The 15,647-nt window shown below is 37.3% G+C and overlaps 3 protein-coding genes across 5 annotated transcripts; 2 read left to right on the top strand and 1 right to left on the bottom strand.

Annotated features, from left to right (window-relative positions):
* Positions 1–37: 37 nt before the first annotated feature.
* On the bottom strand, positions 38–5,226 carry LOC119997394 (ATP-dependent 6-phosphofructokinase 3). 2 transcript variants are annotated; one of them, XM_038844373.1, is made up of 13 exons: positions 4,980–5,223; positions 4,311–4,357; positions 4,161–4,200; positions 3,630–3,692; positions 3,412–3,549; positions 2,545–2,703; positions 2,358–2,411; positions 1,937–2,005; positions 1,686–1,815; positions 1,281–1,546; positions 977–1,025; positions 737–891; positions 38–530 (listed from the first exon to the last, which is right to left on the bottom strand). In XM_038844373.1, the coding sequence occupies exons 1-13, from the start codon at positions 5,082–5,084 to the stop codon at positions 354–356; spliced, it is 1,452 nt and encodes a 483-aa protein (XP_038700301.1). In that variant the 5' UTR covers positions 5,085–5,223; the 3' UTR covers positions 38–353. The 2 variants fall into 2 exon arrangements, with proteins under 2 accessions (XP_038700301.1, XP_038700302.1); XM_038844374.1 differs by having other exon boundaries at positions 352–495; positions 4,980–5,226.
* A 2,894-nt stretch (positions 5,227–8,120) lies between these two features.
* On the top strand, positions 8,121–10,642 carry LOC119996320 (profilin). Its single transcript, XM_038842910.1, has 4 exons — positions 8,121–8,475; positions 9,272–9,409; positions 10,221–10,363; positions 10,457–10,642. The coding sequence occupies exons 1-3, from the start codon at positions 8,353–8,355 to the stop codon at positions 10,353–10,355; spliced, it is 396 nt and encodes a 131-aa protein (XP_038698838.1). The 5' UTR covers positions 8,121–8,352; the 3' UTR covers positions 10,356–10,363; positions 10,457–10,642.
* A 1,389-nt stretch (positions 10,643–12,031) lies between these two features.
* On the top strand, positions 12,032–14,594 carry LOC119997257 (early nodulin-93-like). Of its 2 annotated transcripts, XM_038844155.1 has the most exons (5): positions 12,032–12,258; positions 12,587–12,648; positions 13,824–13,899; positions 14,257–14,368; positions 14,476–14,594. In XM_038844155.1, the coding sequence occupies exons 1-4, from the start codon at positions 12,144–12,146 to the stop codon at positions 14,340–14,342; spliced, it is 339 nt and encodes a 112-aa protein (XP_038700083.1). In that variant the 5' UTR covers positions 12,032–12,143; the 3' UTR covers positions 14,343–14,368; positions 14,476–14,594. The 2 variants fall into 2 exon arrangements, with proteins under 2 accessions (XP_038700083.1, XP_038700082.1); XM_038844154.1 differs by having other exon boundaries at positions 12,033–12,258; positions 14,257–14,594.
* The last annotated feature ends 1,053 nt before the right edge of the window (positions 14,595–15,647 follow it).

Here is a 15,647-nt window from a genome sequence, read left to right as displayed (position 1 = left end):
CTTTTAACTTGTTGGCTGGCCTTTCTGGAATGGAATATAACAAGGCCAATGTATGATAAAATTTCAAAATAGAAACTAAAATGCTACCTCATCTCTTCCTTCATAAGGAAACTAAAAAAAAAATACCATTGCCTTTCAGACTTTCAGTTGCCTGGAATTTATGGCAAAATGGAAAACCATAGTCCAACACAGTGGAGTGGCCAGCACAATGAATAAATTCTAAAAGGCCCCCAATGAATCACTTCATAGAATTTGTCATCATCTCTGCTCATACGACAAGCACAACCACAGACAGATCTATCCATGATGAAGATACAGACATCTGGTGCATACTAGGAAATAGGAATCCCTCGTCATTGACTTGTATCTTTGCAATACTCCCCATCCAATAATTGCGTTGGAGGTCCTTCCTCATCCTTGGCTTCGTAAATATCTTTGGAACTTAAGAAGCTTGGCTGGTTGGTTGAAGAAAGAAGTCTAGCCCACATCCTGTCACTAATGACAACTTTGTTCGGCGTTTCAGTGATGCGCTGTACAATAAAAATCCACAACAAATTCATTGAGTAAGAGCAAGATCATTTTGTAAAGCTGAATCCAGGCATGGCATAAAAGCATTGTGGATAGAAGACGATTAATTTGAAAATGAACAATTCTCCTACTTAGAATTTTACATTGGATAAAGGCTATCTGATATGCAACTAGATGCAAGATTTGTGTGGGGAGATGAGCAACATACATGAAAAGGAATGTAAGCATGTCTGCCATTTACTGGGCCAACAGTGAACCCTGTATATCCAGCCATTGCTCCATGAATTGCACTGTGAGCAAGGAGAGTGCAATACACATTATCTGATGCATTGCTTGGGATTGCCCGTATCATGTATGTAGGATCTGCAAGACAGTTATTTTGGAGTACTTTGCTTATTGTTCTGTTTTGAAAGAAGGGCCAAAAAGAAATAATAAGAAAGGTACTTACCTATATATTTGAGATTAATGACTGTCTTTTGATGTTTTGCAAAATGATCCTAAACAAGCGAAGCAAGAGACTGAATAATAAGTCACCAGAGAGACAGAGAAGTGCGTTTTACATTTCTCATGGAATAGTTTAATCAAAAATGCAAATGAAACTGCGAACATGCTATACTCAGCTCAGATTTCCAATCCCATGAGATGGAAAAGAACATCTCAGCAATAGCAGTAGCCATGATAGTTGAAGAGAGTTATTTCTGAATGTTGACATACAATAGTCCTCTAACATTACTACATAAAACAAGTAATACCTTAATCTTGTGGGAAATCCATAATCCAACATCTTGAAGCAGTTTATTCCCTGAAGCATCTTGATCATCCATGGACTGCAATGACTCAGAAACACGATCCTGTCCAGCTCCTTCAGCTACAACAATAACCATGTGTCCATTCTCTTTTAGCCGTTTTTCAATAAATTTAAGTAGTCCACCCTTTCCTTCAAGATAGAAGGGAGACTCTGGAATCAAACAACAATCTACATCTCTGCTGGCAAGAGTTGCATACATTGCAATGAAACCTGCAAAAGGAAAATTAAATAGTTGGAGAAAGGTCTCTTAAGTGAAAGAAAAGGATTTATAAGCACAGGGATGCAAGTATGCAACTTGTGGTTAAACATATGAGTGTTCTATATAATAGGTTATCAACATAATGCATACCGCTATAGCGTCCCATTAACTTCACAACACCAATACCATTCTCAGAACTTTCAGCTTCAACATGTGCTGCATTAATGGCACGTTGAGCCTCCTCAACCGCAGTATCAAAACCAAAGGACTTATCAATCACCTGAGTCAATGGAAGGTTATTGAAATTGAAAGGCTGCTTCAAGGATGAAGAAATGAATTATTCGAGGAAAAATAAAGAATAGCACAATGATACAACCAGTAAAGATGTAAGATAAAGGTACCGGAATGTCATTATCAATGGTTTTGGGGATTCCAGCAACAGCTACTTTAAGACCACGCCTCCTTAGTTCCTGGAAAAATGGAAAACAGTTTCATGTGGAATTAGCTACAAAGAGGAGTAACAAGTCAATTTCAAAGTAATGTGTTCATGGTATACGAAAAAGAGAGGAAACTAGTTTTTCCTATCTTGTACCTTGTACCAATTAATAGATAGTTTCATCAGAAGGGAAAAAAACAGGAACACGCGTTCAATGGCATGGCCATTAGTCTCTCTTACACTAGCTAAACTAGGACACACCCCACTTGGCAACAACTCTAAAAAGGCATCCATTGTATAATAGAGTTTTAGTTAAAGTGTTAAACTGTATTGTCTTACAGTTCTCTTAGAGTCACTATCTGATAAAAATAAAAAATAAAAATTACCTCATAAATCACAGCTGCTCCCTTTTGAGTTCCATCACCTCCGATGACATACACCTGAATCACAAGCTATTATCAGAAAATCCACAACTATATAATGTGCATATGAAACAATTAACAATGTGGACAAGAAGAAATATGAATATATCTATCTATTCATGGCACATAAGAAATTCTGGCCTGTATTAACCTGACTGATTCCATGGTCCTGAATGCTGTCAACAATCTTTGAGGTGTCATGTCCTCCTCTTGAAGTCCCAAGGATTGTACCACCACGTTTATGGATATCATAGACAACCTTTGGTGTCAAAGTGACAGTATTTTTGGAATAAAACCCCCTGTAGCCTCCCTACATGCGTACAACATGAATTTACTGGTGAGACAATCACATGAGGAAATCCAGCTTCTCGAATCTCATGACAGAACCAAATTAATAAGCCTTTCATTTCTCAGAAAATGAATATTACCAAGATTATAAATCACCGATATTATCATTCTATAAGACAACAAAACCCTTATAGTATTTGTAGCTCAAATTTCAGCTAAAACCATTAGCAACCGTCTTTTCACCTTCCGTTGTCAATAGTGCAATCTGACCAGAAATGTGGCTAGCTTTCGCATGCCATATATCATAACAACGGTAAATATAAAAGCTTCTTTTGAAGGACAATTAAGGTACACCAACAATTTTGAAACGCAATGCATATTATTGATTAGTAAGGCAGAATCAACAATAGGGTATGCTTGCTTGCATATTGTAAATGTTGCCTACATGGTTAAAGCATATATGACCATATAATACGGCTATTCATTAACTTTATAAATATAAAGAGTTGTTGTTGAGAAAAAGAACTCCTGGACAAGTTTGGAAGCTAGATCCAGATTATTTAAATTCTCAAATTCTTTGTCCAAGAGGTTCACTTAAAACAGAAGCACTGTGACACTGCTATGGAGGAATGACAAGAAGAAACTGTAGCAACCAGTCACCCTACAAATTGGAACATGTTCAAACACCATTTTAACTACATTTTGAAACTGATAAGTTGTATTTACTTACATCTATTCCAAGAATTTTGTTGACACCATACATGTGATAAAGGCCACACACAATTTCCCGAATCACTGTGTTGAGGCCAGGGCATAGACCACCACATGTTACTATACATGCATGTACTTCATCAGACTCAAAATATACCTGAACAGCATTATGAACATGTCAGTGACATATGACTCACTTTACTGGAACGGGGTCAAACACAGATGAAAGAGACATACCTTTTGACGAGGTCCTGCACGTCGAAAGTGTGTTCCCCTTGGACCATTCTTGTGAACAACAATCTACATATGATTCAAGTAACCATCAATATTAAAGAGATACAATACAAGTGTGGTTCCTTAACGCATACGAAACAAATTTTCATTACTTTACTTAGTTTACTATATAATACTTTAGGATAGGAAACAATGCCTTGGAGAAAACTTTCATCCCTTAAAACTGGAAAAAGAAACTTCTCCCATGAACACAAGGACCAACTTATTTACTAAAATGACTCTGAGGACAGCCTTCTTCTGCATCATCTCTCAGAAGTTGTTCTAAGGAATTTTTAGACATATTTAATATAGTCTACACCTACAAGATATCTTTTCTAACAAATGTGTGGGAGCACAGGAGATTTTTGTTTCCCCCTTTTTCCGGTGGGGAGGGAGGCTGGGCAGAATAATTTTATCTGCAACAGGACCTAGAAGAATGGTGCAACAAAAAACGAAAAAACAAACAGGCAAAAAAGACTAGACATTATAACTTACCTTTTGGGCAACAGTGTCGTCCTCATTGACAAAATACTGCCTAAAACAAAACAAGATAACCAACAGGCATGCAGAGAAATTAATTTAAAGTATCAATAAAATTCGTCAATATAAATTTGCATGTATTGGAAACAATACTTAGTTACTTACTTGACCACCAAATAAGCAGGATTCATCTGCAATGGGTTGGGATAGGTCTGCCATAAAAAATAAAAAATAAAAAAAGAAGAAGAAGAAGAAGAAGAAGATGCAAGAATAGACATGACTGCGTCTTTTGAATGTTCATTGAACAAATAAACACATGATAAATTAACTTTCTCGTGATGATTCCTGCCATGGTGGTAACTTCACAAAAAGGAAGCCATTGTCTGATTTTGGTATGGCATCAGCAGTAATGAAGTTCCAATTCAGGAAATAATAAAAAGTAACCAAGAAATCAAGGAGAGCATGAATCGCTTAGTTTTCTTATTTATAGAACAGCCGCATTTAGGAAACCAGATAAGCTATTGCAAACGAACCAGAAAACATAAATTAGACATCACTTAATAATCTACTTGAATTAGAAAAACAACATTGAGAGAACATTAGCTATCCGAAAATTCATAGACGTCCAATAACTTCTACACCATAAAAGCTAATTACACAAATTTTACGGATGAAATACGGCCGCATTATGTGAAAAAGAAAAGTGAAGAATAAGCTCAATGAAGATTGAAGACACGAAGTATTTTTCTGATCTAATCGACCGAACAAACACATGGTGCACTAGAAGTATGCAAAGGTACCAGGAAAGAGCGAAAAAGGATAAGGAAACTTTACCTGAAGATCAGCAATGTAATCAGTCAAGTGAGGAACATCTTCAAGCACGTAACCAGCATCGCCCTTCACCACCTTCGACTCTGTGTTTCCACTAGACCCCATCATCACCGCTTGAGAAATCGCTCTCAGACGTTTTCACATCCAGTTAACGTGCTAAAATCTAAAGAGTAAAGAGAAAAACTTGGGAAAGCGCACATCTGCGAGGCAAGTGGAGTAAGAAACGACGCCGTTGGTAATCCAAGGTTTAATTTGTTCGCTGTGCGTGGGAAAAGACTGAAAGCAGGTGGCTTGGGTTTAGCGGTTACAGTAGCCTTGCCCACTGTTTAGTGTTTTTGCGAAGGGCTGTTTTCTTATAACCGCCAAATTAGGATTGGGATTTCCTCATTGTCCAATTAGCTCACTTTGAAACAGGAAATAATCTTTAAAAATTACATAATAATAACAAGTAACAAAGTCCTTAAGATTATTTTCAAACAAATAAAATTGATTAAAAATAGGCATAGCATATCTGACACGTTGAATGTAGAGTGTTTTAACATCTATATATATTTTTCATGTTTAACACTTGAAAACATTATCAAATGAATAAAATACGCATACTTATCTTCTTCTTCTTCGTTTTTGGAATTTTTTTTAAAAAAAAGAGCTTAAAAAGGTTAATTAGACACCCTTCAACTCAATCACTTGATAATTGGAGGATTCGGATCCCCAAACTATGGGCCAAAAGGCTAGAAGAAACATTACACTGACAGACGCAATAGCATAAGAGACACTGGGTCTTGAAACCCGGTCCGACACGGACCTTATCGGGTTGACCCGATAAGGTATTTATCGGACCAGGCCAAACCCGGCCCGGACCTTAGTTAATAGGTCCGGGTTCCGAGTTGGTATTTTGGTAGTTATCGGGTTATCAGGTCAATAACAAATTAAAACATAATTATAGTTTTAAAATAAAAAAAGAAAAGAGAAAACATTATTTCAATAAAAGAATTTAGGGTTCTCTACTTTACGAAACTCTTCTTCGAGATATCAATTTCTCCGCGACGGCACGGGCGCGACCTGTGCATCACTGAGGTCTCACTGTCTCATCATCGGGGCCTCACCTCCTCACTCTGTACTCGCCTCCAGCGTCTCCCCCTCTACTGCAGCCTCACTTGTCCTTGCCTTTGCCAGTTGAAGAAGGTGTTTTTCGGTTCAGATCTCAAGCTAGGTTAGTAATTATTTCGTGTGATTTGTTCTAGTGTGATTCATTCTACTATTCTGGTTTAGATCTCAAGTTGGGTTAGTAATTATATTCCGATTGTTTTCTATAATTGACGAAAATTTGGAAGTCGGCTCTTTTCCCTATTATTCATTGTTGAATGTTGATATATCATCGAGTAAATTTTTACCGCAATCTTAGTTTTTATTGGAGCTCCTTTGTGAGTGATGCTTGTATGCATCCTTGTTTCTTCTGTATGTATATCAGTATATGCCTTTTGTTTTTCTTGTGTCTTCCCTTCAACTAAGTCTGCCATTTAATGATATCAAATTATCAATAACCAGGTTTTAATTGCTTTTGGTGTAGAATTGTAAAATTCTTAAGTTTATGTCATAATAGATTTTGAGTTATTAAATTCTGGTTTTCTTTTAAGTGATGAGTATACAGAATACATATTAGGAATTAAGTGTATGCTCTGGTTTTCTTTTAAGTGATGAGTATACAAAATACAGATTAGGAATTAAGTGTATATGTGGATGGGAGAAAAGATGAGATGAGATTGTTCTCCCGAGGATGGGTCATCTGTCACTATTAAAAGTAGCAGGATAATGGTGGAGCTGGACACGATGGAGGGCCTGGACCTATTGTTGTACGGGAAGCTTAATTGAAGACATCGTATACTGGTATGTGAGAATGACACTAACTATGGTATATTTGCTAATTGATTTTGCATGGTATTTGCCTATTTGGCTAAATTTTATATGATTTATGATTTATGTTTTATAGTGACATCATGGAAGGTTGGAACCATGGATCATATAGAAGCAAGGATGAAAAATGTTGGTGCCAAAGCTTTGTATTAAGAATGTTTAATATGTAGTGGTTGAATGTTATAAATTTTTAATGGCTTTTTTTTTCTTTTAGTGACTGAATGTTTTGAACTTGTTATTGTTGGCTACTTAGCAGGAGCATTGAAGCAAAGTTTTTCTCTCTATGATTATGGCTTGAATATCTTTCAAGCTATTTTTTTTTCTTTATATGATTATGGCCTGAGTGGAATATTTGTGGTGAAATGGCACTGTTATAGTGTTATTATCTATGATGTATGGTGAAATCTTGAAAATTTTCTCATGGCATAATTCTCTCTTTTGAAGTTCAGTTCAATGAGAAAGAAGTATGGTTTGTGCAATTTATATTCTGCTGCAGCTGCTGACTTGTTGCTTATGCAATTTATCTCCTATGTTGTAGAACTATCGAAGTTGGTGATATATGTTATGCAATGTTTTACTACTTAAGCCATCCCAAAGGTTTGAGATGAAGTATTGTTATCATGTATATGTTATGACTTGTTGGATTAACAATTTGTTTTCATTTTCTGGTAAAGGTAGCGCCCGGTCATTCAATTTCAATTTGTTATTGCTCAAAGATGAAAAATGAATTCCTTAACCACCCACAGGATACCACAACACTGTCAATGTTTTTTTTGTTCCTATATTGTAGAACATGTGTATGAGTTAAATAACTATATTACTTGAATTGTTGCTGCAACTGAATCAATGAATTGGGTTCTTAATCAAACCAGGTTACCGGAACCCGATAACCCGGTAATCCTTAACAGGGTTACCGGACCGGGTTTTCATCTCTTAAAAAATATCGGGTCGGGTCAGACCCGGTCCGATAACCCGGAACCCGGCCCGATATTCACCCCTAAAGAGATAGGGCTCTTGGCGGGCTTGGAATTTTGAAAATTGTGTAGTTGTGTAGGACCGGGCTCGTTCATAAAGCCTGGCCCAGAAGCAGAATACAGGGCTTGGGCAAGTCTTTTGTCCTTAATTTTACTCAAAAGCCCAGCCTGAACCTAGTCCCAGTCCCCAACTGATCAGATCTGTTTGAGAAACTTTCCAGGCAAATGCAATGGTTTGTTATTTGCTGGACCTAGTCCGAGGCCCACACGTGACACCGCACCAAGAAGAAGGTGGCCGGCAGATAACGGGTGGCGCTCTCGTGGCTTCGTTTTCAAGCGTCCTCGACTCCACTCCCCTTCCCATCTCTCTTTCGATTCCAACACCGAAATTTAAGTACGGAAACCTTCTCTCCTTTTCCACTCTCTTGAGACAACCAATCGAACACTTCGGAAGCAGAAGCAAAAGTAGCAGAAAAATCCAGAGGAAGATGTCGTGGCAACAGTATGTGGACGAGCACTTAATGTGCGACGTTGAGGGGAACCAACTCACTGCAGCTGCCATCATCGGCCAGGATGGCACCGTTTGGGCCCAGAGCTCCACCTTCCCTCAGGTTCCGCTTTTCACTTCTAATTTTGACGGATCTGCTTAGTATCTCAATTTCCTGTTTCATTCGGATGAGTTGTTGTGATAACTGTTTTTGCTTTCTGTTTGGATGAATACTGATATATGGATGAAATGTGGTAAAATTGAGTTTGTATCTGTTGATGGATAACTCGAGACCCATCTGATTTTGTTGCTCTACTTAGTCTTGAAATTTGTTTTCTGATGTTTCATTTGCCATGTTTCTTCCTTTTTGTACTGGGGCTTTGCTGGATATGCTAATTATCCTGATTGTTTTAATTTTGGAAGCGTTATGTCCTCATTCCTCACGGTGATTGCTGATCATACATGGAATTGTGTGATTGAACACCTCGTGGTACAGTCTTAAGACTACTGTCTTGAATGTTATCAATTTCGATCATTCTTGTTGAGCTCTATATTTAGTTAATCCTATGATGGGTTGCTCATGTGATCGGGAAGTACTTAAAGCTGTTGGGTTCAAGGTTATGTCCAAACGCATTTTTCAAATTTCAAGCCTGTGTGCAAGAGACTCCATGATTGTAACTTATAATATCCCCAACATTAAAGCAACTTGATTTTGAAAGTGTTGTGCCGTGGGTAGATTTGTTTGTTCGTGTGGTTAAGCATGGAGAAATGCCCCTAGCATGTGTTGGTGCTTCTTCCTGAAATCGCGTCGGCACTTTTTATCAAACGATGCCACTGTCATCTTTGTACCATCTAGTTATTTAACGCAGTTTCATTGTTTCAATCTACCAGTTGAATTACTCTCCTTATTCGTTTTGCAGTTTACGGCAGAAGAAATATCTGCCATTATGAAAGATCTCGATGAACCTGGAACTCTTGCACCCACTGGCTTGTTTCTTGGTGGCACAAAGTATATGGTAATTCAAGGTGAACCAGGGGCTGTCATACGAGGAAAAAAGGTGATAATTTGGCATCTTGTACTTTTATGCTTGTAATGCATTGCTGTGCGTCTATGTTCTGGCATATGGAAGTGGACATTGTTTTAGGAGATGATGGTACTAACATTAACTTCAAAGTTTTGAAATATTGATGGGCTTAAGTCTAAGCTAATATATTAATATATTTACTATCAAAAACTTAATGCCAGACTTGCCAGTGAATAAGTTGCTTGTGATTGATGTCAGAACTGTTGACTTGGATGCTTAGGTTGGCATTGCTGTTATGCTTAGAACTCGTTATGAAATATCATGAGTAGTTGAGAGATTTAAATATAGCGTGCTAAAGTATATGTGAGCTTTGTTGCCAAATTGCCTAAATTTTATTGGTGGAGTTGGCAAATGGTGTTATTGAAGCTTGAAATGCACTCCCATGTGGATGCAAATGAATCCCTGTGCACAATATCAAAAAATGATTGGGGTTTAGTAACTTGCTGATAGCATTGTTGCATGGGTTTTTTTGCAATCACCAACTGTTATAATTGTAGTTGAAGTCAATTAAGCACCACTATATTCATTTGCATTTTAGATGACTGTTGGGAAAGTGACTATCTTAAATAGATCAGATGGATAGATTTTCATCAACTCTTGATTTATTTTGTGAGGCCTGGGACTACTCTAGTTCTTTTGGTTGATTTCCATTGTGAAGAAGCAAAATACATGGTTAATACTGCCTCACAATGGGTTATGTACAATTGGCTAAGACAGAAATGGAGTATTATGGGGTGTCAAACTCTGTTTTTTTTTTTTAACGACCGGGTGTTTTAAATTTCAGGGCTCTGGTGGTGCCACTGTCAAGAAGACCAATCAGGCGTTGATTATTGGCATATATGATGAGTCTCTGACTCCTGGTCAGTGCAACATGATTGTTGAAAGGCTTGGTGATTATCTGATTGAACAAGGTCTCTAGAATGCAAGGTTTGTTGTTTCCTTTCCTGTCATTTTCTTTCTTCTTGCAAAGTCTTTCTGCTGTGTGGACTTGCACTAACTGACACTATGTAATTCTTGCTGTTAATGATTTTACAGTGGTGGAAGTGATATGTTGGAAAGTGAGAGATTTGGCTTGGCTTCTCTTGTATGGAATATTTGTACCTGTATCCTTTCAATTTATGGTTGAATCCTATTAATTTATAGTGGATTGTTGTTGATGAGGCAGTTCTGGATTTTTTGTGAATGAAGCTTCAAATCTGACAGAAATCCTCGAAGTTTTGGAGAATTTTAAATGATGCTGAGAGAAATTAGGAAGGAAAAAAAAAATGGGTCCTTGTAATGATGATTGTTGAGACACTGGTAAAGCCGTAAAGGAATAACTAAACCAGGATGGAAAAAAACTAAAACATAATGAAAAGGTGCAAGGAATAGCTCTCGAATCTTTTACGTTATGTTTGGATTGAAAATAAGGGGAAGGAAATTCCTTAAAGGAAGTGAATGAAAGAGAAATAGAAGGTAGAGAAATGGATAGTCATCATAAAATATTGAATTTTCTTTCAATTTTTATGTTAAAGTATTATATACAATGGTAAAATAAGTTTTTAACTCTAATATATAACTTAATTTAGTCATCTCATCCCCTCAAATGATTCATTCGGGAATCAGATTTTTGATGAAATCTTTCGCTCAATTATCTTCAAATCCCTCCCATGATTTTTTTTCTAAGTCATCCAAACAGGAAACTCTTTTTCTTCTCTCGCTTTAATGAGTTTTCATTCCCTCCAAAATCCAAATCCTTCAATTCAAACAAACTCTTAAGTTTTGACAATCCATGATCCAAACTTGATAATTAAGACTAAAATGGTCAAGTTAGGCATGTATACCTAGCATTTTATTTTAGAAAAGCACACGTGTGCGCACCCACGTTGGAGAGCTAGAGCATTTGCATTAGTTTTATTTAACATATTCCCTAAAATACATGTGAAATGTCATTGTTCAATATTTTACATATTCTTTCATTAAAATAATTATTATTTATCTTTCATTTATTATTATTCTATTAATATAAAAGTAAGAGGAGAGGAAAGAGAAACAAAAAATGAGAGAAGAGAGGAGATAGATGACAAAAGGTTAACAAAAATAGGTGAATATTGGTTCCCTAATTGTAGTAATTACTTGAAATATGTTACATTTAAGTAATATGATGCAGATCTTATTTTTTATTAGTTCTTTATATTCTCTAAAACAGGAAAATAATTAGGTAATCTTGACGTAGATGCCTTTAAACTTTAGAAAAAGAAACAAATAAATAGCTGCATGAGTTTCATTAGACTTCATTACGACATCATTTTATTTTTGACAATTTTCCTACATTTGTGATCTAAAACAGGGAAATAATTGGGTAATCTAATGTGAATGTTTTTAATCTGTGAAAAAATAAACAAATAAATAAGCGACAATACTTACCAAAAAATGAAATAAACAAATAGGCGGCATGAGTTTCATTAAGACTTCATTACGATACGACCTTATTTTTGACTAATTAGTTCTCTAAAGTGGAAAATAATTAGGTAATTTGATGTGGAGGTAGTTTTAAGCATTAAAAAAGGAAACATATAAATACTTACCACAACAAAAAGAAACAAATAAATACGCCGCATGAGTTTTATTAGACCAATATCCGACGCAATTACATTACGACACGACTCTCCTTCCGATCTCGCGTTCCAATTTTTGAAATCTGAATTTCGCCAATTTTAGAGATACGATGGGAATTCCGGCAGAATTGAGGGATTATTGGGCACGCACAACCAGAAACTCGATCCTGATCGCTTCTCCGGCTGAAGATGCAAAAATTGCGCGAGCGAGAAATTGCACGCAAGGTAACATTCTAATTCATGCCTGAATTTTCAACGAATCCGTTTTTGGTTTTTGTGAAAATCATGTACGTTTAACAAGTGAAAGATTCGACTCATATTTCACGCACTGAGTAGCTTCGGAGAAAGTCAAAAAGAATTTGGTAAGGTCTTGGACCCAACAATTGTGATCCGAAGATTGAGCATATTTCAATTTATGTGTTGGATTGTAGATTGAATAATGAAATTTGTGGATCTTCAGCTTCGATATGTGCGTCTTAAATTGTCAATTTGATGCCATTTCTTGTGTGGATGGTTGGTTGATTATGTGTGCTCTGTTTGTATAAACCTGCAGAAGGAGTTCGTGCGGGTTTCAAGGCGGCTTGCGTTGGAGCTGTTGCCAGTGCTGTGCCCACGGTATGCATCCCTGTTTAGTACGGTTATTTTTATTTTTTTTCTTTTCTCAGGAAGTAAATGTTATAAAGTTAAAGGGTCCTCAAGCGTGATGGATTCATGTTAACATTTAAAACTCCCCTCACTTTGTGTTCACCAAGAACAACAGGTGTATGTCTTGTCCCTTTATAAAAGGTGTCTCAAGCTTTGACACCATGTTAAGTTTTGCTCAATCCAGACCTGCATGGTTTTGTCTCTTTTTAAAAGCTGCCTAGCATATTGAATATGGGCCATGTTTATAAACCACACCAGACTTCCTCCAAGCAATGTGGTAATCGAGGATTCTAACAGTAACAGCGTATGTTTGCACTTTTGCTGGTAAATACGTATTTTGGATGACAAGGAACATGGTTTTTGGACATCATGACATTGGAAGAAACCAAATATCTTGATATTGATATTTCGTTTTGTCTTATGGATTAACATGTTAAGATTTTGACACGAGTTTTATGGATTTACTTGGCTCATTTTCATTAACAGTATGCTGTGTGGAGGGTTAATGTGCTAATTGTCGAGCGAATTTGCTTACTAGGTCTCCTTTTCGATCATCTTTACTTCTCCGTCCTCTTGCTTTTGTTCATGATTATTCCAAATCATGAATCTCTGTGTCAGACAGAGTGGTTGGTATCATGTAAGAATTAGCATGTGAACCTTTCTCTTTCACTATAGTTGTCCGAACATGTTGACTACTAGTTGCGAACAATTCTGGGCTGTTCAATGGAGATCCTGACATCCATCATCTTGCTGTTCTCGGTTTTCTAATTTCTAAAAATCAACAATGTGGAAACCTCTGAAAACTAGCTGATTTCACCATCTGAGCTAGAGCTATGGATCTTATGTGTAGATAAATTCAACAAACATGTTAAAAGTGTTTCTGCATTTGTTTCTCATACTCTAAAGGCCATAGAGATCAAAAGACAAATTTGTAGGTTCTCGTTGTCAAGAGAGAGAGACAGAGAGTACCTATTCATTCTTTTGATCTGTTCTTGCATGCAGAAAATTGTGCTCTGAATTTTTCTGTTCAGATGTTTGCGCAATTCCATTCATGTTATCTGTTTCTGTTCTGGACATGCTATTGTCTTCAGAGGCTTAGCGGAAACTCAATTATTAATTTCATTTGTTTGCTTTTGTATCCTAAGTTGGCTGCAGTCCGTTTCATTCCATGGGCAAAGGCGAATCTCAATTACACAGCCCAGGCGTTGATCATATCTGGAGGTAAAATCATAATTTACAGGTTTCACTGAACTTATTACTTCCATATTCTTGTGCATAATCCATCAGTTTCTCTGGATATATAGTTGACCACATAGGACTGAATTGTTCAATTGTAATAAAACAAGGGGAATGCATTTCTGGCTCTTGTTCTTTTAATGAGCTAACATGTAACATCAAGATTGCAATGAGTCTTGAGATGAGATTAATTTGTTCCACGTAGATCAGTTCTATATGTTAGATTCTAACAGATACAAAATGCTGGCCGCATGAGCAACAATCAATTTACCCATAGATTAAGCTAAGCTGCCCAGCTTTTTGAATTTTTTGACTCATCATTCTTTATTTACTGGTTAACAGCGTCGATAGCTTCCTACTTCATTACTGCTGACAAAACTATCTTGGAGTGCGCCCGAAGAAATACCCACTATGATAAAACAGCTTGAAATCTTGGCCTGATGCATCACACCTGGTTCACCGAATCATGCATTCCTTGATGTTCTTCAGGAAGATGTTGCAGCTACTTTTGTTTTTTTTTCTCCTTCAGTTGAGTGCTGAGACGAATGCTCTTTCATGCAGAAGTTAAAATAGCGTGCTCCCACCCAGTCAATCAAATCATTTCTGAAACTTAATGTAGAATTCTTATGTGATCATGTTGCTTTGGATGGAAATAAAGTTTTGCAAAATTTTGCGCCGCATCAGGAAGGCAGGTATAGGGATTTTACACGCATCCGAAGTGAATTTTATGGTGAGGAGCAGTAGAGCTGATCATGGGCTGGGCGGCCCGGTAGGCTTAGCCCAACCAGCCCAGTAAAAAATGGGCTTGGGACATTTTTTTCCGCGGAGGCCAGATTTGGGTCAAAAATTAGTCCAGGCCAAGTTTGGGTTGACCTCGTTCATTGTTACTTGAGCCCCTCCCGGCCCAATTTCTTTTAATGTTTTTAGAACTTTTGCACCAGACCTCGGTTGGCTTGATGATTTCAGCGGACCGGGCCGTATAGAAGGCCCAGAGAAAAATGGGCTTGGGAAATTAATTTTTTTTTGAAGGCCAGATTTGGGTCCAAACTTTTTCCAGGCCAAGTTTGGGTTGACTTCGTTAATTGTTGAGGCCAGACCTGCCCAATTTACCTCGATTGCCCTGATGATTTCAGCGGACCGGCCGTTTAGAAGGCCCAGCAAAAAAAATGGGCTTGGGAAATTAATTTTTTTCCCGAAGGCCAGATTTGGGTCCAAATTTTTCCACGCCAAGTTTGGGTTTACCTCATTAGTTATTGAGTCCGGCCAGGCCCAATTGGGGTAAATGTCTTTTAACTTTTAGATCGACCTCGGCTAGCCTGATGACCGCCCAGGATCAGCTCAGCCTCAGGTCATCAGGTGCACAAGTCAGACTCGTAAACACTGGCATGGGGGCTTCAAAATTCAAATGTTCCATACGCGCAATCTTCCTTTTCTTGGTTCAAGGGCATAAGTTGATTACAGATGATTTTTCTTGCCTGAGGCTTAATTTTTTGTTCCGTTACTACACAAATTATGAAGTTTTGAGAACGTAACCAGCCGTTACTCAAAATTCAATATTATGCCTGGGAGCAGTTTAGAGTCTTTAGACAAACAACAAAATTTCTTCCCAAAGAAAAGAATCATCTTCTTTCCCAAAAGAAATCACATCATCCTACTAACCTCTCTCGTCCTTTCTGATTCTTTTTTGGTGGAGCTCTTGGGACTTCCCCGTCAACTTTTCACGGATCAGAGAA

Source organism: Tripterygium wilfordii, chromosome 4, assembly GCF_013401445.1.
Source record: "Tripterygium wilfordii isolate XIE 37 chromosome 4, ASM1340144v1, whole genome shotgun sequence".
Lineage (NCBI taxonomy): Eukaryota > Viridiplantae > Streptophyta > Magnoliopsida > Celastrales > Celastraceae > Tripterygium > Tripterygium wilfordii.
Note: the sequence above shows the minus strand (reverse complement) of the source record. Positions and strands in the feature narration are given on the sequence as shown.

Excerpts from the sequence above, each read along its gene's own strand:
- LOC119997257 (XM_038844155.1), top strand. The coding sequence starts at position 12,144 with ATGGGAATTCCGGCAGAATTGAGGGATTATTGGGCACGCACAACCAGA. Across the intron at positions 12,259-12,586 it reads AGCGAGAAATTGCACGCAAG|AAGGAGTTCGTGCGGGTTTC; the intron begins GTAACATTCTAA and ends ATAAACCTGCAG. Across the intron at positions 12,649-13,823 it reads TTGCCAGTGCTGTGCCCACG|TTGGCTGCAGTCCGTTTCAT; the intron begins GTATGCATCCCT and ends TTGTATCCTAAG.
- LOC119997394 (XM_038844373.1), bottom strand. The coding sequence starts at position 5,084 with ATGATGGGGTCTAGTGGAAACACAGAGTCGAAGGTGGTGAAGGGCGAT. Across the intron at positions 2,704-3,411 it reads ACAAAATTCTTGGAATAGAT|GGAGGCTACAGGGGGTTTTA; the intron begins GTAAGTAAATAC and ends GTACGCATGTAG. Across the intron at positions 2,412-2,544 it reads AGGACCATGGAATCAGTCAG|GTGTATGTCATCGGAGGTGA; the intron begins GTTAATACAGGC and ends CTTGTGATTCAG.
- LOC119996320 (XM_038842910.1), top strand. The coding sequence starts at position 8,353 with ATGTCGTGGCAACAGTATGTGGACGAGCACTTAATGTGCGACGTTGAG. Across the intron at positions 8,476-9,271 it reads AGAGCTCCACCTTCCCTCAG|TTTACGGCAGAAGAAATATC; the intron begins GTTCCGCTTTTC and ends TTCGTTTTGCAG. Across the intron at positions 9,410-10,220 it reads CTGTCATACGAGGAAAAAAG|GGCTCTGGTGGTGCCACTGT; the intron begins GTGATAATTTGG and ends TTTAAATTTCAG.